At 35.0% G+C, this 22576-nt stretch overlaps 1 protein-coding gene across 1 annotated transcript in view; it reads right to left on the reverse strand.

Annotated features, from left to right (window-relative positions):
• ca16b (carbonic anhydrase XVI b) overlaps positions 1–22576 on the reverse strand; it is a 110763-nt gene that overhangs the window by 51548 nt on the left and 36639 nt on the right. The window contains 1 exon segment of the mRNA XM_051112476.1: positions 3210–3389. Coding sequence (XP_050968433.1) covers positions 3210–3389 — 180 coding nt within the window.

Genomic DNA, 22576 nt, shown 5'->3' on the forward strand with positions numbered 1-22576 from the left:
ATAAGAGTTGATTTTTTATAAAAATTACCCTGTTCAAAAGTTTACATTCACTTGATTCTTAATACTGTGCTGTTACCTGAATGATCCACAGCTGTGTGTGTGTGTGTGTGTGTGTGTGTGTGTGTGTTTATTTTTAGTTTAGTGATTATTGTTCATGGACAATTGAGGGACTCATACGCAACTATTACAGAAGGTTCAAACGCTCACCGATGCTCCAGAAGGAAAACGATGCATTAAGAGCCGGGGGGTGAAAACTTTTGAACGGAACGAGGATGTGTACATTTTTCTTCTTTTGCCTAAATATATATATTTTTTCATTTAGTACTGTCCTTCAGAATCTACAGAAGATACTTGCATGAGAAGAAGAAATAAGTTAAATTTACCCTGATCTTTGTATTCAAAAAGTTTTCACCCCCTGGCTCTTAATGCATTGTTTTTCCTTCTGAAGCCTCAGTGAGACATTCACTACTCTATATGTCTTTTATGTGAAATATCTTATTCAGGTTAGTACTAAATAAAAAAATAACATGCATTTTGTATGATCACTCTTATTCTGGTAAAATAATTAACATTTTGCAGATTCTGCAAGGTGTATGTAAACTTTTGACTTCATTTTAAATTTTAATGAGCTGTAGTATGTAAAACTAAGAGTGCCAAGTATATGTAATTTTAAACTGTGTATTTCAACAAAAGATAATGCAAGCAGAAGTATATACACATTTTAATATCCCACTCTTCTTCAGACTATAAAATGCTCCAGGGGAATTTTATCTTTTTGTATTTTGACAAAGGACCTTTAAAACAAATAATGATGCAGAAGAAACTGAATATGCACTTTGCAGGCCAGAGCGGACACATCAAAATGAGCTCCATGGGCTCTCCTGGCACAGACCGTCACATTATACCGCATTAAGAGTTGACCTCTTGACTCTTTAAAGCCTGGATTGGTAAACAAATTTAAATGTTTTCCATTTTTCTGCTAGGTAGACTCAGAAACAGGATAACTACTTCATACAGCTTGGTTGTTCCATGGCCAGTTAATATACTTTGTCAAATTCAATGCCGTTTTAAAACATTCTGAACATTTGGAGCATTATTTGCAATAAACCCTATGCAATACTAACCCTATTTGTTTATAAATTAGAACATTAGCAGTTTTCACAGTCAGATCACGAAAACATTAACATTATAGTGCATTAGAATCACTGAACAAACAAATTGTTTCTGCATTTTAGGCTTGGATAGGAGAAAAAAATTACAATTACAACACAATTAGATATTTCATTTTTTAACCAGTTTAAATTGCTATTTTAATTGGTTTCATTTCATAAAACACTTTGTCACATCATGTTAAACTGGACAAAAATTCAGAGCTCTGCCAAATATTCCATTAGAATGGGTCAAGGCCCATTCGTGTACTTTGTTGAGTGTAAAAAAAACTAGGATGAACTACAAGGACCCACTCAAGAGCATCTCACATCAGAAAAGCTCTCGTGTGGAGATCTCTGTTTAATTCTTATGTAAACTAAAGCGTTGGGGTGAGAACAAACAAACTGATTAAGGCAGATATGAGGAATGTTTGTGGAGAGATGGGATCTTTTGGTGAATACACACATATCGCTGTATGCACACACTGAGCTAAAGACTCGTGGTACTCAGGAGACGCTCGCGATGCTGGGGTTTTAAAGGATCTAACACTGTGCTCTGTAAACAGTAGAAAAAGCTCCTATGGTAATTATGCCACAGCGCGTTTATGGTCCTGGCGAGCGTTCCCAAAAACCTTCTCCAGAGTAAATATAGCGCTCTACAGTGTGCCATTCTCAAAATCACTGCTAATTAAAACAAAGAGAAGGCAACATTTGAAATGCGCTAAGTATGCTGTCATACCTTCATCCTGGGCTAGATTTAGGTTTGTAGGCCAAAGTGGATCATTTTTCTACAAATGAATGCAAAAAATGCAAAAGGTAGACTATGGTAGATAAGGTTTTCATGGCCACTAAGTCTAAATATGGAAAATGTCTTTTTTTTCTTACAATATATATTTCTCGAAGATGACAGTAATATATATATATATATATATATATATATATATATACACACACACATATATATATATACACATATATATTTTTTTTTATTAAACTAATCAAAAGTGACAGTAAAGACTTACACTGTTAAAAAAAGAATCTATTTTAAACAAATGCCACTGAACTTTCTATACTTACACAAATCATAAAAATGCATGATGCATACGTATCTTCTGTAGCCTCTGAAGGGCAGTACTAAATGAAAAAATATGATATTTAGCCAAAATAAGATCTCCATTATGTTCAAACGTTTTAACTCCCCACTCTTAATGCATGGTTTTTCCTTCTGGAGCATCAGTGAGCATTTGAACCTTCTGTAATAGTTGCATATGAGTGCCTCAGTTGTCCTCAGTGTGAAAAGATGGATCTCAAAATCATATAGTCATTGTTGGAAAGGGTTCAAATACACAAAAATGCTGGAAAACCAAAGAATTTGTGGGACCTGAAGGATTTTTCTGAAGAACAGTGGGCAGTTTAACTGTTCAGGACAAACAAGGGATTCATGAACAACTATCACTAAACAAAACCAAAAAAAAACACAGCTGTGAACATTTAGGTAACAACACAGTATCAAGAATCAATTTCATGTAAACTTTTTTTAAATTCTAAATAAACAATAACATGCATTTTGTATGATCCTTATTATTTTGGTAAAATAATTAACATTTTGCAGATTCTGAAAGGGGGATGTAAACTTTTGACCTCAACTGTAAGCATATTAGAATGATTTCTGAAAAACCATTTGACACCGAAGACAGGAGTTATGATGCTAAAAAAAAAAATCCTCAAACCTCAAACGTCTGAATGGAACTTTAAGTCTTCAATAGCTATTATTAATGCTGCTCAGATTTTCACACCCTCAAGGCATCATAACCGATCTTATAGGAACTTTGTGAAGGCGGTGAGCATGTCTGTTATTTGCCGGGGCTTTGACTTTCGAACTCCCTCAGACCTGATGCAACTGTCTGTCATGATGAGACGCTTGCAAACTCTGTTTCTTATAGTGCAATTATTTGGAAATATTTTAAACATTTAAGTAGCCTTAAGCTGCAAGGGTGCAATGATGGTCAAAGTTCCAAAACGAGAGCAGACGAGTATTATTAAATGAGTTCTTTGGCGAACCTGTTTTGCCTGTGTTCTTCATGGTGGTCCTGTTTGACGACTTGGTTTCAAAGCCATCCAAAGTGAGCTCCTGGCACTCCTGAGAGACCTCGGTGTCTTGATCTGGGATGTCCACCGGAGACTGATTCCTTTGCCCGCATTCTGGATAAGCAGAGGCCCATCTTCGTGGTCCGTAGATGCCTGTGAAAGAAAACGGAAGAATAAACATTAGAGACTAAGAAACTTTACATTTGCATCACAATTACACATTGGCAAAAGCACTCAATTTTAAGTATGTACATTGCCTTGCGAAAGTATTCATAGTATTCTTTTTTTTTCACATTTTGTTATGTTGCTGCCTTATGTTAAACTGCTTTAAATAACTTATTTTCACACCAATCTCCACTCCATACACCATAATAGCAAAGCAAAAAACAGTTTTTTTTTTAACATCTTTGCAAATATATTAAAAATAAAAAACTTAAATGATTCCATTGCATAAGTATTCATACCCTTATCTGAGAAAGTTGAAATGAGCACTCATATAGCTTGTAGATGTTACTGCACTTCGAGTGAAGTTAACCTGTGGCAAATTCAATTGAATGGGTATGATTTATAAAGGCACACACTTCTTAATAAAAGGTCTTAACAGCTAAAAAAGCATACAAGAGCAAAAACCAAGCCCTGAGGAAAAAAACCTTGTAGAGCCTGTAGAGCACAGATACAGATTTGCATCAAGCAACACGTATCTGGAGAAGAGTTCAGAAAAAATATTGCTTCACTGAAGGTTCACAGAAGCATGTAGTCTCTGTTACCCTTAAAGGAGAAGTCCACTTCCAGAACAACAATTCACAAATAATTTACTCGCCCCCTTGTCATCCAAGATGTTCATGTCTTTCTTTCTTTAGTCATAAAGAAATTATGATTTTTGAGGAAAACATTTCAAGATTTTTCTCCATATAATAGACTTCATTGGTGCCTCGATTTTGAACTTCCAAAATGTAGTTTAAATGTGGCTTCAAAGGGCTCTAAACGATCCCAGCCGAGGAAGAAGTGTCTTATCTAGCGAAATGATCTGTCATTTTTTTTTCTGAAATTTTTTTAATACTTATTAAGCACAAAAGCTTGTGTGGGATGCGCGTTGAATCACGTTGAAAGGTCATGCGGAACGTAGGCGGAACTACAGACCCAGTGTTTACAAACGTGCAAAGACTAAGAAAGTCCAAGTAAGTTTGTAAACGCTGTTTCCAAACAAAAAGGTACAACAATGTCCTCCTCTCAAGTTGTAGGAGAAAATAAGATGGAGTATTTCACCATACTCAGTATACAGACAATGAACTTACACGTGATTCGTAGTAGTGATGGGAAGTTCGGATCATTTTACCCGACTCAGACCTTTGAGTCTTGTTCAGCAAAATTAATAAATCTTTTTTCGAGTCATTTCATTAATTTTAACAAAATATAATTAAAATGTTACATGTTACTTCCCTAACACATCTACTACTTACACAAACGTTGATCACACTACAAAAAAGACAAAACTATAATGCTATAAGAAACAGAAAAGATTAATTCATTGTTTACCTGGGTTTACCTTTAGTCTATGATTAGCTCACCTCACCTCTTATCTGACAAGTTTTCGGGTTTGAGTCGTTTCTTCATCACGTGACAGCCCCATAAGATGAAAGAAGGACTCGAAAAACCCGAAGACTCGAAACAGGTGAACTAATTCCAGTACAGAACCTAATAGGATGTTGCGCATGCGCCACTGAACGAATCACTCCCCGAGACGACTCGTTCTCCCCGAGTCACATTAAAGATTCGTTCAAAATGAACGAATCGTTCAAGAACGACCCATTACTAATTCGTAGCATCGTGGATGCACATCCTAGAGCCTGTTTCGCTAAATAAGACCCTTCTTCCTCGGCTGGGATCATTTAGAGCCCTTTGAAGCTACATTTAAATGAAGCACCAATGAAGTCAAAAACCGTAATTTCTTTAAGACTGGAGACAGAAAGACATGAACATCTTGGATGACAAGGGGGTGAGTAAATTATTTGTAAATTGTTGTTTGATACAACCATGACTCTTCCTAGAGCTGGCCTCCTGGCCAAACTGAGCAATTGATGGAGAGAGACCTTGGCTAGAATGGTGACCAAGAACCTGATGGTCACTCTAGTTGAGCTCCATGATCATATAACACTCCACCAATCTGGGATTTACGGTGATGTGGAAAGACTCAGTTCTCTCCTCAGTGAAGACGCATGCAAAAAAGCACCTAAAGGACCCTCAGACTGTAAAAAACACATTTCTCTGGTCTGATCAACCTCAATTCCAAGCATCATGTTTGAAGGAAACCAGGCACTGCTCATCACTTGACATGTGAAGAGGTGAGGCGATGAATGGCAGATAACTGTTAACTGCACTGTAGTTATTTCAGTTTTTTTTTTTTTAATGAATGTATGAAGTTGTGACAATTCTGGTTTTGCTTTGTCATTATTTTGCATAGAGTGTAGATTGATGTGGGGAAAAAAAAAGTGAATTAAAACAGTTTAATATAAGGCAGCAACATAACAAAACATGAAAAAAGGGGTATGAATACTTCCGCAAAGCACTGTATGTAGCGCCATTCATTTAAAGGGTTGGTTTACTCAAACATGAAATTCTGTCATTAATTAATCACCCTCATGTCGTTCCAAACTCGTTAGACCTTCGTTCCTCTTTCTAGCACAAGACGCAGCAACTGACACGATCATAAGGACTTTGTTAAAATAGTTATTTTTGTTTTCTTTAGCACAAAAAGTATTCTAATAGCTTCATAACATTACCCTTGAACCACTGATGTCACATGGACTATTTTATCAATATCCTTACTACTTTTCTACACCTTTAATGTTTCAGTTGCACTGCTGTTCTTACAGGTTTGGAATGACATGGGAGTGAGATTTTAGTTTATGCTTCATATTAATATGCAATGGACAATATATATTTTACAGCATTTCTCCACACTTAATCACATTTTCCTTCACTAGGTCATTTTAAAAGGTCCTGCGGTGTGGCAAATTACTTTTTAAAAGTGAAAGTGTTTCAAGTGCTCTCTCGGTTAACATGAGGCCTCTTAATAAATAAAAATAGCATGCCTAATCATTTAAACTGTAAAAAAACAAAAATGAATTTGCAAAATGCTATTTTATATGGAGTGCATCATGTCACACACCGGGGCAGAATTAAATTATTCCTCTGTTGACTAAACATTGACTCATCTCTGTCTAGCAGTTGAGGGAAAAGTACACATTTGCAATGTAAATCTGAATTAGCAAAACACAAATGCAATGCAAACTTTTTCTGTACATAAATCCCTCTTGTCGTAAAGTCGTTGCGCTATCATTTGATACTCATCAGCCATCTGTGTTGGTCTAAGACAGAGAAATATGAGCACACATGTTCTGCAAACATGCAGCGCTAAACTGATGAATGGTTTCATTACCAGTGGTGGCAGACGTATCAGAGTCCATGTCATAGTGGTGTATGTAAATTGCCTCCTAATGGTTAATGCTCTGCGCATCAAATTAAGTCTCCCACACAGTATATGAATAATAATCTGTGACATGTGGAGGGTTGCGGTAAACAGCTATTTGTCTGGATGGGACTCTTAAGAGCAGTAAAAACAATTGTGTTTCTCTTTAACAAGCTATCTATTGTTAGCCTTACTAACGAAAACTGTCATTTTAATCTGCATTTTTCAGGTTCCTGCAAGCACAAATATACACAGCAATATGTTATTGTAATTTCTGAAGAGCAGTTATGGGGTGCCTGAAGCAAATCACTCCAATTTTGGGACCTGCTTTTCTAGTCCGATTAAACAGACCTTGCTATGGCAACCTGAATACTCTGAGTACAAGAAGGTACGAAATTTAACTAACCACTATAATTTTATCATCAGCACTGCTCGTGCTGAGATTCATTTCAGCCTAGATAGTGAAAAGTGGGAGGAGAGGAGAAGAGAAAAACCTCACGGGATTGGTTCAAAAGGTGCACGGTTGCCATCGCAACGCTATCTTGTGAACACGCTGACCTCACGTCAATCAAATGCATAGTTAAAAATGAGCTTGCGTTTTGAAGCAATTGTTGAGTTATAACTAAAGTATTTTATGCCGGAGGTTCAAAGACGGCAGCACATCAGATCTGCCCTCGGGCTTGAGGGTCTGATCGTGGTGTCAAGAATGATGTTGCCTCTAATCTTCTACAGTAAAAGTCTGTCGACTCCCAACTGAGCTCAGTCACGCTTATTTTCCCTGTCAATAGACTTTATGACATCCGGATGATATTCTGAGACACGAGTCCATTGATAGAGTTTGGCTTGTATGACTGGCGTGGGTCTTTGGTGGACAGCAGAGTACGGAAATCTGTTTTCACACCAATTAAACAAATCAAACACTGTCAAACAGAAACTGATCTACAACAAAAGCTTTAGTAGTCCACACTACTTTTTACAAAGTAAAACAAAAAACAAGAAGTCAGTATGGAGTTGCCATAAATTTTACATACCGATATTTTACACATCAGTATTCATTAACAAAAATAGTTCCAAACAAATTCAAAGTAAAATCAACTATTGAGTCAAAGTAGTATCTCCGAGCAACCCAGCACAGCCTTCCTCCCTGAAAGTATCAGTGTTTTTTAACTAATTGGTTCAGTGAATGATTCAATGACTGACTCATTGACAATCACTTGCTGTGCACCTGAATGAATCAATGCTTTTGAACAAAGTGATTTGGTTGCCTGAATGACGTAATGATTCACTCATAAAGACAGCCACAGAAAGATTCACTAAATAATGCCTAAATGTACAGATAAATAAATTATAATGCACATAAATAAAATAAAATAAAATAAAATATTGGTAGACTGCTAGTGGACCAAGCACAAGATAAATAAATTATAATGATAAATACAAATAAAGTACAGTAAAATAAATTCTAATGCACAAAATATAAAATTAAAATAAAATAAAACAAAATAAATAGGTGCATTATAATTGGTTTAGTGAATGATTCAATGACTCGCTCATTGACAATAACTTGTTGCATTTCTGAATGAATCAATGCTTTTAAACAAAACAAAACAAAACAAAACAAAATAAAATATAAAAAAATAAAATAAAATAATAGGTTCATAATAATTGGTTCAATGACTCACAAAAAAATAATGCAAATAAAATAAAATAAAATTAAACTAAGCAATGGACCAAGGAATAGGCCAAGCAATGGCCTGAGATGTCCTGACCAGTTTCAACCCAGCACCTAGGTCTCTGGAACAGGAACACTGAGCCCACGAGAGAATGGGGGAGCTCTCTTTTCCATCTGACAGATTAAGGTCAGATCACTTTCCATTGGGACAGAAGAAGTCACGGTTCTCCTCTTTTAAGGAAAGGTTACTCCTCTTACCCAATTAATGAGGGGACAAGTAGGTCATTCCAAAGTTCTTGGCCCTCCACTACGGTGAAGAAATCTCCTCGGAGCTCTGCTAATTGACATCAATTTTCCGTCGACGAAAAACCAACTAGTTTTTCAGCTGCCGCATATATTTGCATTCAGACAACACGGCCATCCAAGTCCAAAATGATGAATTGACGCTACAATCTGACGCTGTTTTTTACTCCAACTTCAGAAGCCAATTAAACACATCCTGAGGGTTATCCTGGCTTTCACTGCATCTCCTCAGGGTTCTGCGTCTATGCTTTTAGGCTGGCAGCACAGACGACAGTCAGACGCTTGTTTTTTCCACCCAGTCGTACAGTCTCGGTGCTAATATGATTCTTAGATGGATGCTGGATTACCCTTTTTCGCCTCCCTATTGATTTCTCCTTGGGCCAGACTCCTCTATTCTGATTTGTTAAGTGCTGGCACAGTGTGCCCGAACCAGCTGTCGGTTTTTGTCCCAGCAGGGGTTGGATATCTGCACAAAGACACTTCACCTGGAATACTCAATCTCTCCTCCAGATTCAGTCTGCTTTGACATAAGCTCCCCACAGCAATGCAGGTCACCGTCTTCTCTGAAATAGATTTAAAACACCTGCGCAAAGCTGAGACAAATTCCCTCCGCTTTCTGATCTCCTAATTAATTAGGCATCCGGGTTCCTTTGTGAGAAGACCAAGACGCAGTTCTCATCCTAAGCTATCGGCCCACCGTATTTCCTGCACGCCGTCCACGTCCGTCCAACTGACAGTCCACAAATCTTCATTGAACCATTTAATCTCTCCGTGTCACAGACTAAACAATTGGCTCTGCCGGCGGCTTCAACTGTGACAGTGACACTACATCCACCCTGCTGTCTTTCAAAAGTCGCTCAGTGTCTCCGTCACTTCAACACTTCGTTCGTCCTTAAGGACCGTACACGTATCTGACGACCGGTCACCTCAGACGACGTGGCTCACGAGCTGCAAGATGCAACAGCTTTCATCGCATTGCACTGAGAGATGTGTTGAAGGAAGGTGATAGCTGACAGTTTTTGTCGTGTCTTGCTCTCTCAAACGCAACTAATTTTCAGCAACACAGAGAGGAAACCTATCAACTCTTCACAGACTGAGAAAAAACATTAGACGAGATGACAAGATAATTAATGAGACTTACATGGATAGTTTACCCAAAATTAAAATTCTGTCATCATTCGCTCACCCTTACTGTTATAATATTCATTACGCAGACAAAACAGTTGAAAAATTCTTTAAAATATCTTATTTTGTGCTGCACAGAAGAAGCAAGTCATAGAAGTCTGAATAGTTTTTGCCCAAACAATTCCTTTAAAGAAAGAGTACGTCTTTATTTACTCTCATGTTGTTGCAAACCCATATAATTTTCTTCCACAGAACACAAAAGATGTCGGAAACAACATTTCAGAAGTTTTGGGTTAGAAAAGAATGAAAGAAAAGAATACTTTTATTCAGCAAGGATGCATTAAAGGAGAAGTTCACTTCCAGAACAGAAATGTACAGATAATTTACTCACTCCCTTGTCATCCAAGATGTTCACATCTTTCTTTCCTCAGTCATAAAGAAATGATATTTCTTGAGGAAAACATTTTAGAAATGTTCTCCATATAGTGGACTTCTATGGTGCCCGTGACTTTGAACTTCCAAAATGCAGTTTAAATGCAGCTTCAAATGACTCTAAACAATCTCAGCCAAAGAAAAAGGTTCTTATCTAGTGAAACAATAGGTTATTTTCTAAGAAAATGTACAGTTTATATATGTTTTAACCTCAAATGCTTGTCTTGTCTAGCTCTGCGATGTGCATGCGTAGTCTGTGTAATCCTGTTCAATACATTAAGGGGAGGTCAAAAAACTCCCGATAAAACAGCGATGTAGGACGAGATGGAGGAAAAAATTAGATTTTCAACCTACCCTAACTGTATTGACCTGGATTACGCAGACTATGCATGCACATCGCAGAGCTTTTTTTAGAAAATAACCAATCGTTTTGCTAGATAAAACCCTTCTTCCTCAGCTTTAGAGCCCTTTGAAGCTGCATTTAAACTGCATTTTGGAAGTTCAAACTCGCGGGCACCATAGAAGTCCACTATATGGAGAACATTCCTGAAATGTTTTCCTCAAGAAACATAATTTCTTTATGACTGAAGAAAGAAAGACATGAACATCTTGGATGCCAAGGGGGTGAGCAAATTATCTGTACATTTCTGTTTTGGAAGTGAACTTCTTTAACTTTATCAAAAGTGATATTTTTAACTTTACGAAAGATTTTAATTTCAAATCAGTGCTATGTGCACTTTTGCTTTTGAACTTTCTATTTTCTATTCACCAGAGAATCCGGAAAAATATTGAGTTTCCAACACTGATTAAAACAAATGTTTCTTGAGCACCTAATCAGCATATTAAATCAATTTCTCAAGGATCATGTGACATTAAAAACTGAAGTAATCGCTGCTGAAAATTCAGCTTTGCATCACAGGAATTAAGGTTTTAAATATATGAAAATCAAACAGTTATTTTAAATTGCAGCCTTGGTAGGAGACCAAATTTCAAAAACATCAAAGCATTTGTTTAACTCAAGAATTAAAATTTCCTGATAATTTACTCTTCCCCATGTCATCCAAGATATTCAAGTCTTTCTTCAGTCGAAAAAGAAATGAAGGTTTTTGAGAAAAACATTCCACGATTTTTCTCTATATAGTGGGCTGCAATAGGAGCCAGTGGGTTGAAGGTCCGAAATAGCAATTTCAATGCAGCTTTAAAGGGCTCTACACAATCCCAACCAAGGAATAAGGGTCTATTCTAGCAAAATGATCGTTCATTTTCTAAAAAAAATTACAAATCTATATACTTTTAAACACAAATGCACGTCTAGGACTTGCTGATGTTGGAAAGGTCACGTGTGGTTAGTTCTTCATCTGTGTACTCCAGGTCTCATTTTCTCAAAAATTCTCTAATTTTTCAAAATTACCCAACATCGTTGTTTTACCTTTTTTTGTAAAGAGCATTTGACTTTCTTTGCATGTTCGCTTTCTAAACACTGGGTCGGTTCCTCTGCCTACATCTTGCGTGATCTTTCCAACATGACTACGTAATGCGTGAAGTCAAGCTAGAGCAAGATGAGCATTTGTGGTTAAAAAGTATATAAATCTGTATTTTTTAAAGAAAGTTACAGTTTTTTTTTGCTAGATAAGACCCTTATTCCCCAACTGGGATCATGTAGAGCCCTTTGAATCTGCATTGAAACTGCAGTTCTGACCTTCAGCCTGTTTATCCCCATTAAAGTTCACTTATAAGGTGAAAAATTCTGGAATGTTTTCCTCAAAACCTTAATTTCTTCTTAAATAAAGAAAGAAAGACATGAATGTCTTGGATAACACAGGGCGGAGTAAATTATTCTTTAAAACACCTCAACCTCAAACTTATGAACGGTAGAGTATAATTAAAGCGAGAAACAGAATGAAATATTAAGTTATTAACTGAAAAAAAAATACCCTTCACCTCTGTTTGAATATGCATAAGTGTGAATGACATTCGAGAGCTACGAAAGAGACTTTCATGATGCTTTTTTTTACTCGCTCTCTCAGAGTAAATGAATGAATTACACTCTGATGGCTTCATTACCTTTCACTGATTGTTGAGAATTTCTGCTGGAATACATTTCAGAGCATTTAAGGGCATCGGTATGGATCATAAGATGATATTATATGCCTTGAAGGCCTTTTGAATTTTTCATTGACACTCCAACATCAAGGCGGTGTGAGACGTGTGCACTACATATGTGTATTTTCAAACAGTTCCCTGAGAGATGCAATTATGCTGCAATACTTTCATTTTTATTGGTGCTCCACCAGTTTAAGATTTGCCTGAATTTAAATGTGAATTTGCATCAAATAAACTTCACTAATAGGTATGAGTAGTCCATGCAAAGCACTTCACATAGCACGGCATTGCGGCTGTTGACGTCCATCACCCCGTTAAATGCACACATTTCTTTATAAACCAGTTTTATGCAACAATATATAAAAGTTATAGCAGAATAAATTGACTTGGATAATTACATGTTGTACGACTCATCATCCTTTACAGATATATCACCGTTTATCAGCCATTACTCTCCTCATGGCCTTTCTGTATATAACAGAAATATCAATAAACCTATAACAGCCTCATCTACATAAAAGACAGCTTCTGATTCAATAGGTGACTTGAAGTACTTGAAATCTTGCAGCTGTGTGTTAAATCTGACTACTTTCCCAACTTCTTTCTTTCGTGCGGCCAGGAAATAACTCATCTTTTATGTCCTGCCAATTCATATAATTCGCACTGCATTTTAATTAGTGTTCAGAACAATCTCACCAAACAATTTGAAAGCTCTAATTTATATCTCAGTCTTGGAATAGCAGGCTAATTAACAGAGACACTAATTGGATTAATTCTGCGTGATCTGATTCCCAGAAAGAGACAGGAGGAGCGAGATAATGATAATGAGAACGAAACAACATTTTTTCCCTGTCTATCTCAGGCCTGGCAATGCGAAGAGATACACAACTATATCATCATCATCTGATTTATTTTTAATCAAACTTCAACTGTAAACAACTGGGGATTAAAACAGGAAGCGGTTATATGTAACTTATTTTATTGATGACAGAAGTTGCCATAAAAGCACATCTTGGAATATTATGCTGTTTGTGTTGCCCTAAGGCTTGAATTTATGAATGAATGAAGGGAATGAGGGACTCGATAGTGTAAAAATTCTAATAAAGGCCCTAGATGCAAATTCAATATCAAAAACACATTTACAAATGCAAGAAAATCTGGATGTTCATGTATAATCTTGTAAAATGACATCTGATCATCATCTAAGTCTGATTTAACAAGCCTCACACTAAATAAGTTAGACGACTAGATCTTTAAAAGAAAATCGTTGCAAAATGTCACTCGTGCGGTTGCTAGGGTATTCTGTGTTGTTGCTAGGACAGTCCTAGGCAAAAATATGTCCCTATAATATTCTGGCCCTAGTGAGGATAATAATGCTTGCCTTAGCAAACGCTTCTAAATATCAAATCGCTGATGGAAAAAGTAAGTGCATATCTGTGATAATGGGCTCTTGAAAAGACAGTAATTGGAATTCAGGTGGGTTTGATTTGACCTGCCATATTGCGAGAAAAGGAGGAAGAAAAAAAAATTTGGGTTACATGCACTTTGCTCTAGCGGAAATTTCCATTCAATTTCAGGAGACATTTAGCTGTTTTTTCTAGCAGTGGGCTCCCTGTAAAGATAGGTGCAAGGGCACTCTGTTAGATCCCTAAAAAGTGACTACGAACACAAGATGACAGCGACAACGTCTGTGTTCAAAAGTCTAACATTACATAAACATGAAGCTGCAAGTGTTGTTTCTAGGAGCAAAGGAAATTGTTTGTTTTTTTCTTTTGAAACGTCAAAGTCCACAGCATAAGAACATTATAAATCAGTAGTTAGTTTCATCTTGTTTTTCAGTAAAAAATAAGAACACACATACATTATATATATATACACACACAGACACACACACACACAAAAGTTTACATATACCTTGCGGAATTTGCAAAATGTAATTTTTTTTAACAAAATAAGAGGAATCATACAAAATGCATGTTATTTTTTATTTAGTACTGACCTGAATAAGATTTTTTATTTCACATAAAAGATATTTACAGTCCACAGGAGAAATTAATAGATGAATTTATAAAAATAACCCTGTTCAAAAGTTTACATACACTTAATTCTTATTGTGTTGTTACCTGAATGCTGTGGGGGTTTTTTTTGTTTAGTGATAGTTGAGTCCCTTGTTTGTCCTGCCCACTGTTCTTCAGTAAAATCCTCCAAGGTTCAACAAAGTGTTTGGTTTTTCAGCATTTTTGTGTATTTGAACCCTTTCCAACAATGACTGTATGATTTTGAGATTAATCTTTCCACACTGATGGACTTCAGATGCTTCAAAAGGAAAAACTATGCATTAAAAGCCAGGGGTGTGAAAACTTTTGCACAGAATAAAGATTGTCTTATTTTGTCTAAATTTATATATTTTTTTCATTTAGTACTGCCCTTCAGAAGATATATACAGAAGATACTTACATGTTTCCCAGAAGACAAAATAAGCTAAATTTACCTTAATCTTGAAATTCAAAAAGTTTTCACTCCCCGGCTCTTAATGCATTGTGTTTCTTTCTGAAGCATCAGTGAGCGTTTTTAACCTTCTGTAACACGAGTCCCTCAGATGTCCTCTTATTTTGGTAGATTAATGAATATATATTTAATCCTGTTGATCATAAACATAGCTAAATTTAATTAGACTCAAATAAGGGGAAAAAATTGCTGCCAATGCCTTAATGTTTTCTGGTATTTTTCTTGTTAACAGGGACATTGGATGCCCATTTTCCACAAGTTAGTTTGGTTCTATAGGGTTTGCATGAAATGTCTGTAACATACTTTTATGTAAAGTTATCTAAAACAACCCTCTTTTCAACTTGTTAAAAACAAGTTTTGGTGCATGCCTCTTTAAATGATAATAAGCTATACTCACCCGCCCCTTTCTTCCATTTTTTTGTGCATTCGGCGACACATTACCATTAAAACAAAACTAATCCACTGCGTCCCCAGTGGCTCTGATGTTGGGAGAAAATTAAAACTCTTATGTTCACTTTGACATCCAACTACAAAACACCTGCACTGCTTACGAGACATTGTCGTCACTACATCATAGGCAGCAGCCGTGGGCGGGGCTTGAGCAATATGACATCATACTGCTCAGAAAATCAAAACAGCTTGATAATTCAGACTAGTTTTTTAGTGCACAGATTTTTATCATTGTAGGGTGGTTGAGTCCATATACTGTTTACACTTTTATATGCAAACACTATGTAAAAGTGAATTTTACATCTGACGTTTAAATCATTTTATCTTTTATGAGCTTGCCAATGAATACCTAGATGTACATCTGGAACAATGTTCCATGGACAGATGAGACAAAAATGGAACTTTCTGGCACATATTTAGATCGTTACGTAACAGGAGTAGAACAAAGAAATGAAAATCGAAATCAACTGTGAGTAAAACATGCGCAGGCAAGATGATGCAAATGCTTCCAAATATGCGGTGCCACATTCAGATCTCTTTTGGAGGGAAAAACCAGGAACACCGGCCATAAAACAGTTTTATGACTCGTGTATGTATTGAGCACCATCTGTTGGGGCTAGCTGAGTCATTTAGCTCAACAGCTACCACTCTCTGTCACATTCCCTTCAGTCCGACGGGCACATGTTTGTCTCAATCCACTATCTTTGTTACCAGCCGTAATCCCATTAACCTTGCAGATAAATAACCTGACCGGTGTTGCCACGGGAACGCTGACTGTGTGGAGATTGCCTTGTCATGTCTGTTTTGTCCCCCCTGAGAAAATGGGACACGTAGCGCACACTTTGGCAGCCGTCACACTTTTTGGCACGGCTCCGCTCACCAGTCGTGTTCAATCTAACCCTCTGTGGTCTGTAGACCGCGCACGGTCGACAGGAAACAAACATGCGACGCTGATGCGATTGATAGTGACAGTGAAGCTGGTTGGGGTTTGGACAGGAGACCTGCGGTTATTGCCACTTTTCCAGGGTCACTGATAGCTGCAAGTGATGCGAAAAACAGGAGGGATCGGGTCTAAATATAGCCCCGGCAAAGTTACAAATCAGTGAGATGCAAATTATGCAGATTCGGTCACCGATACTTTGGCAAAAGAGGCTTGTTGTTCGAAAGACTATGAGCTTCACTGCAGGAGTGACTCATAAATGAACAAGCAAATGATTGTTACGCTTCAAAAAGAATTAAACATGCTAGTCATGGGAAATGAGGAATTCAGAAAGCGTCTTTGTGAGCAGATTATAGATATGCATATTCAAATAGAAGACTAGAACTAGACGTATTAATATTTATGGAAAGTATATGCTAAATGTTCTTAATTCAAAGAGAAATGAGAAGGAATAAACAATCTGTCTTAAAGGATTAGTTCAAACAAAAACAAAAATGCTGCTATTATTTCAAGCATGTAGAGTTTTTCCTCTCTGAAACATAAAAACGTTTCTGAATAGTATCACGAGTAGTCAATACGACTCAAAAGCTATAAGTCTTCTGGACTTATGTGAAATGATTCGTGAATTGGACTGATCCAGTTCTTAAGTTCAACTCATTGACTCAATGATCCGGCTGAAGAAAGTTAGCACACATTAGCCCATTTGTCACGCAAATCTATCCCACGGCTTCAGAACACTTATGTATAACTCATGAATTGTATTTTATGATACTTCCATGCTTTTGCATCCTTGTTGAGAAAGCAAAATTTCTCCTTTTGTATTTCACGGATAAAAGAAAGGCATGTGTGTTTGGAGCAGCGTGAGTGCAAATAATGATTCAGTTTAAATGTTTTAATCAGTCTGATGGACTCTACAAATATCAACATAACTCTAGTTATTCGAAACACAATTTATGCAGATATAATATACTTTGCATCTTAAAGAGTTATATTACAATTGTTGTTTGGATGCATTATGACAACCTTTGTAACCAGACCAATTTTCTTTAATTTTCTCACATTTACCTCAAAACGTCTTCAGCAATACAAAGAAATAGAAAATGCACAATAATGCCTCTTTTCTTGTCATAATTGTTTGAAAGAGGATCGTAGTTTTAACTACTCTGAGCTGTTCAGTCAGAGAAAATTGACAGAAAAACACTTATTTACCAGCATTTAAACACAAACTGGCAAATTTCATATTTGTTATTCTAAGGTTAAAACTGAAGGCCCTTCTCATAAATTAATACAATCTCAAAGCAATAAAAAAGGAATGAATTATTGGAAAGATGTAGTAAAGTAAACAGGAAAAGTAAAGTGAGCTAGATCTAGAGACTAAAACCTCACACAGACTCTGATATGATATAAACTGCGTAGAAACATCTACAATATAGGCTTATCCGAAAAACATTCACATCATTAGCATATTATTTTAGCTTAAAGAACCAGCTTTGAATGCAGAAGCCTTTTCATACTTAAAGCTTTGTGGCTAAATCATTTTCAAACATTATGTAACCTTTATTAGAGTAAAAAAAAAAAAGTGTAACAGGAAAATGGGTTTTGCCGCTGTTTGGTGAGATATAACTGAACTCATTAATTGATACCTTTCAGACTGAATTACACCCTTTATCTCACCATCTCCACCCACTTCCTTTGGAATGTGTACTAGGATTAACAGTATTTTGCCTACGATAATGAGTCTAGAACACATACGCACACAAGCAAACCAAACAATCAACCCAAACTAGACCTCAAGACTCTACAAATGACAGTGGAATCTAATTCCGATCTGTGCCACTTCCATATGTGGTACTAAATCTGATACAGGTTCTTTTTTGGACAAAGAAAAAATCCCTCAAAAATTAATGCCCAGTAAATGGTCTAATGAAATCAGTTTTATTTTTTTTCCCAAATTCGGTTTTAATTTTTTTTTTTTTAATTCAGTTTTTTCTGTTTTAATTTTTCCGGATTAGGGTTTTCCGTTGTAATTTTTTTAAGACTCTATTTTAATGATTAAATAGTAATAATAATAACAAAAAAAAAATCAAAAAGAAATCATAAGAGCAATTTATTAAAAGTTTAACAAAAATTAAGGCCCTATGAATTTTTTTCCCTTAAATTCAGTTTTATTTTTACCAAATGTTAATGGTTTCATTTCATTTTAATAATCAAAAGCATGTCTAATTAATTGATTTTATATAAAAAATATATGGATATTTCTTTATTTATTTACTTATTTATTTTCAGAAATACTGTGTTGTGTATTTACATTTTCCTGGCAAATAAATTCTGGTAAGGCATTTTCCTGGTAAATATAGTAAAACTATGTTTTAATAATTTTATTATTAGTAGTAGTACTACTAGTACATGTATCATTACATTAAGTAATATATTTCTCAAGTTAAACCAAACTTTTATTTTGACAGGCTGCTGAGAACACCTTTTTGTTTCTGTTTGTATATGATATGATGATAGCGTTTATGCATGCATTCTAGATTCTATTTTAACGGTTAAAAAAAAATTAAAACATATGTCTTTTATTTAGCAATTTATTAAAAGTTCAAATTCAGTTTTATTTTTACCAAAATTTGTGTTTTCCATGAATTTTCTGGGTTTCATTTAATTAATTTAATTTTAATAATCAAAAGCATGTCTAACTGATTTTATTAAAAAAAAAAAAAAAAAAACTTATTTATTTACATTTACGCATTTACATTTTTCTGGTAAAAAAAAAAATCTGGTAAGTAATTTTCTGTTAAATATTTAAAAAAAAAAAGAATGTTTTAATCATTGTATTATTATTAGTAGTACTATCGTTACATTAAGTAATATATTTATCAAGATAAACCAAACTTCTGTTTTGACAGGTTGCTAAGAAGACATTTAAGTTTCTGTTTGTATTTAATATGATGATAGTTTTTCTCAAACAAAATGGTAAAATGCTCACGAAGTGACTCTTAAAAAAATAGCTAAAAAATATAGCGAGCGTCACACACGCTTTAATATATGTGTAGTAAACAAAACTGCGCTTCTGCGCCATTCATTCACACAGAGACAGTGTACTGATCTACTTTTGATTTATTTATCCAAAATCTGGCAAATTTCATGACATTTTGCGTAAATTCCATTTTTATGAACGGATTCCACAATTCTGTTTGTTTTAAAATATATTAAAACAGAAAACAGTTCTTTTAAATTCTAATAATATTTACTAATTTTTGATCAATAAATGCAGCCTTAGACAGCAAAAGAGATTTCTTTAAAAAAAAAAAATCATACAGCCGCCAACTGTTGAACAGTACTTCAGTGTTCGCTCTTGAGATGTGAGGCATATTATACTCATACATAATGCGTCTAAAAGCTTCCTTTTATAAAGAATGGCATGTTCTAGAACACTAATCTTTGACCCATTCTTCTGAAGTATTTCGGCTGTGTTCCACTTGCGTGGTGAAACAGGACAAGCAAGGAAATGATAAATCAAATGTCTATTTGCGTCTAATTAGCTAGCGAGTGGCGTACCAGACAAAACAGGGTCCGCCTGTAGTATTATCAGCCTCCATCTTAAGGTACTTTGCTACGTAAAAAAAGTGCTTTCCTGTTCTGAGTACTTATACGGAGAGTTCAAGTGAACTGTTGTTCCACACCCTCTGAAACTTTATTTAGGAGACTAGAAATATGAAAGTTTGGGTTTCTGTGCCAAGATGTTTAATGGTTTGGAACATTCTGTTTTAATTTCATATACATATCTTACAACTCCTAAGATCTTAATAATTTTTTTTTTATGGATCTTGTGATAAAAAAGCCCTCTCACATGATGACTTCTTATGGCAAAAACTGTAAAAAAAAAGTATTTGGAAGTAAACAGGAGCAGTGATTTTCATAGCGTCTATAATAAATAATATATTCTTATGTATTCTTCTATTATTCCGGTGAGCGCATCATAAATTATGAATAGCTGAGGATATATGGCTGTAGCCACGGGCGCCTTGAGAAGGATTACGCACAAGAAAAACTACAAGAAACTTAACTGTGAATTAAAATTAAAAGGTCAATAATTATCTGGGTTTTTTTTTTTTTGGAAGATAACTATCTAGCATGTAGCTGCATGTTCAACAGTCCACCCTCCAATGTGTTCATTTCCTCTCCTCCTGTTCAGACAGAGAGATATGATCACTTCCATTGTATGCAGAGGCAATGTTATGGGTGGGGAGGAAAGTTTCACCAAACAAACCCCTCCTCACGCAGGGTCACGATTACAAAACTCTCATGTTGGCAGGGAGGGTAACCTTAGATTTTTCTTAGCCTGTCAGGCTGCACGTAACTGCCTAAACTCAAATGCCAATCGGAGCTTTTTCCTAGCACTTTTGTGGCTGCAGATGATAACGGCCATAGAAAGGAGAAAGATGTTAAAACCTGTAAATTCACACAAACAGAAAGACTTTTTGCCCGTCAATCATTTTGCACAAAAAAGTGTTTACGTGTTCATAAACCACATTTTCAATTCAAGTCCATCTCAAATGCTGCTTATAACATTATGAAAATAACAATGACTTGAGAAAAAAAACAGGCTTAACAAATCTTTTGCTTAAGGTACTGAAATTTGCTTTTAATGCTACAAATAACTTTTAAAGTTATTTAATTATTTGCTACATAAAACCATAAAATAAAAGAAGACACTTTAATTTACCTTGAAAAGCTCAGACAGTGATGATGCAACTCGCATTTCACGTTCACTAAATTGTGGATATTTGCTAATATAGTAAGAAGAATTCCCAGGAGTTTTTATTTTTTACATTTTATTTTCACTCCCATGTCAATAAAAATCAAAATAAAATAAAATAAAATAAAAAGTTACTGGATGTTTGCTAAAATATTTGTACAATTTTGTAAAAATAATATAATGTTTCATTGTCATTCAGTGTAACAAATATACAGTATTTATGTTAAAAAAAAATAATGTAAAAATTAAATGTACTTATTGTACATACTTATTCTCACCTGTAAACTGTGAATATTTGCTAATATAGTAAGAAAACTTTCCAGGTTTTTATTTATTAAAATTGTATTTATACCCCTATGTTAAAATAAAATAAAATAAAATAAAATAAAATAAAATAAAATAAATATTACTGGATGCTTGCTAAAATATATTACAATTTAGTAAAAAAAATGTTAAAATATGATTGAAATAATGTTCAATCATCATTCTTTGTAGCAAATATATTTATGTAAAAATGAAATGATATACTTATTCTGACCTGTAAATTGCGGATATTTGCTAATATAGTAAGAAGAATTTCTTTATTAAATACAATTTTATTTTCACCCCATTTTAAACTAAACTAAAATACTTATTCTGTCCTGTAAAATGGTGAATATTTGCTGATACAGTATTTCCAGGAGTTTTTATTTATCAAAATGTTATTTTCACACCCATTTTAAAATGAAAAAAAATATATATATAGAAAATTTTGTGAAAATAAAATGTCAAAATATGACTGAAATATTGTATTGTCATTCTGCGTAGCAAATACATTTTTGTAAGAAATAAACAACATAATTATTCAGACCTGTACTTTTTTAAAAGTATATAAAAGAAAAAGAGATCATACAAATTTTATTTTATTTAAAATAATTCAAAACTTCTTGCTGACATATAAGTAAAACCTAGTGGTTTGACAGATTGTGGCAAAGATTGTTAAAGATTTTAAATTACAATTATTTAGTATTTTAGGGCTGCACTGTGATCCCTAAATAGACTCTTTTAATGTCATCTAATGATTTTGGTTTTAAATATGCTGAGATTTTTTGTATATAAGCAGTTCTTGGACTGAATGACTTTTTAGTCAGTATCTTCTGTAAACCATGGAAAAAATGTATGATAGTTCATTTTTCAGAAAAGAGAACAGGATGCAATCTAATTTACAAAAAGAAAAAAACTGTTCTACTGCTGCATCTTTTCTCCAAACATTTATCCACTTCACTCCACGTATAAACAGCCCCGAGTACAAATCCTCTTTTGGATGCTCTACGTGCTCCTTTCTCTGAGTAACCAAAGAACATCTGAGATCATCCTAAGCATCTCCTTCTGTTGCGCTATATTCCATTATGTTAAACAGATCCTATCTCATTTGAATTCTTAATAAAACCTGTTTTTCCAGTAAGGACAGGCACTTTGCCACAAAAAGCTTCGAGGATGATACAGGAGCCGGATTTCTCACACAAATTGGTTCCTGTCTTAGCGATTTATCATTGCAAATTATGAGGGCTCGTCTTGCATAACCATCTAGGTTGGCCAT

The sequence above is a fragment of the Labeo rohita genome, chromosome 6, assembly GCF_022985175.1.
Source record: "Labeo rohita strain BAU-BD-2019 chromosome 6, IGBB_LRoh.1.0, whole genome shotgun sequence".
In the NCBI taxonomy this organism is placed as follows: Eukaryota; Metazoa; Chordata; class Actinopteri; order Cypriniformes; family Cyprinidae; genus Labeo; species Labeo rohita.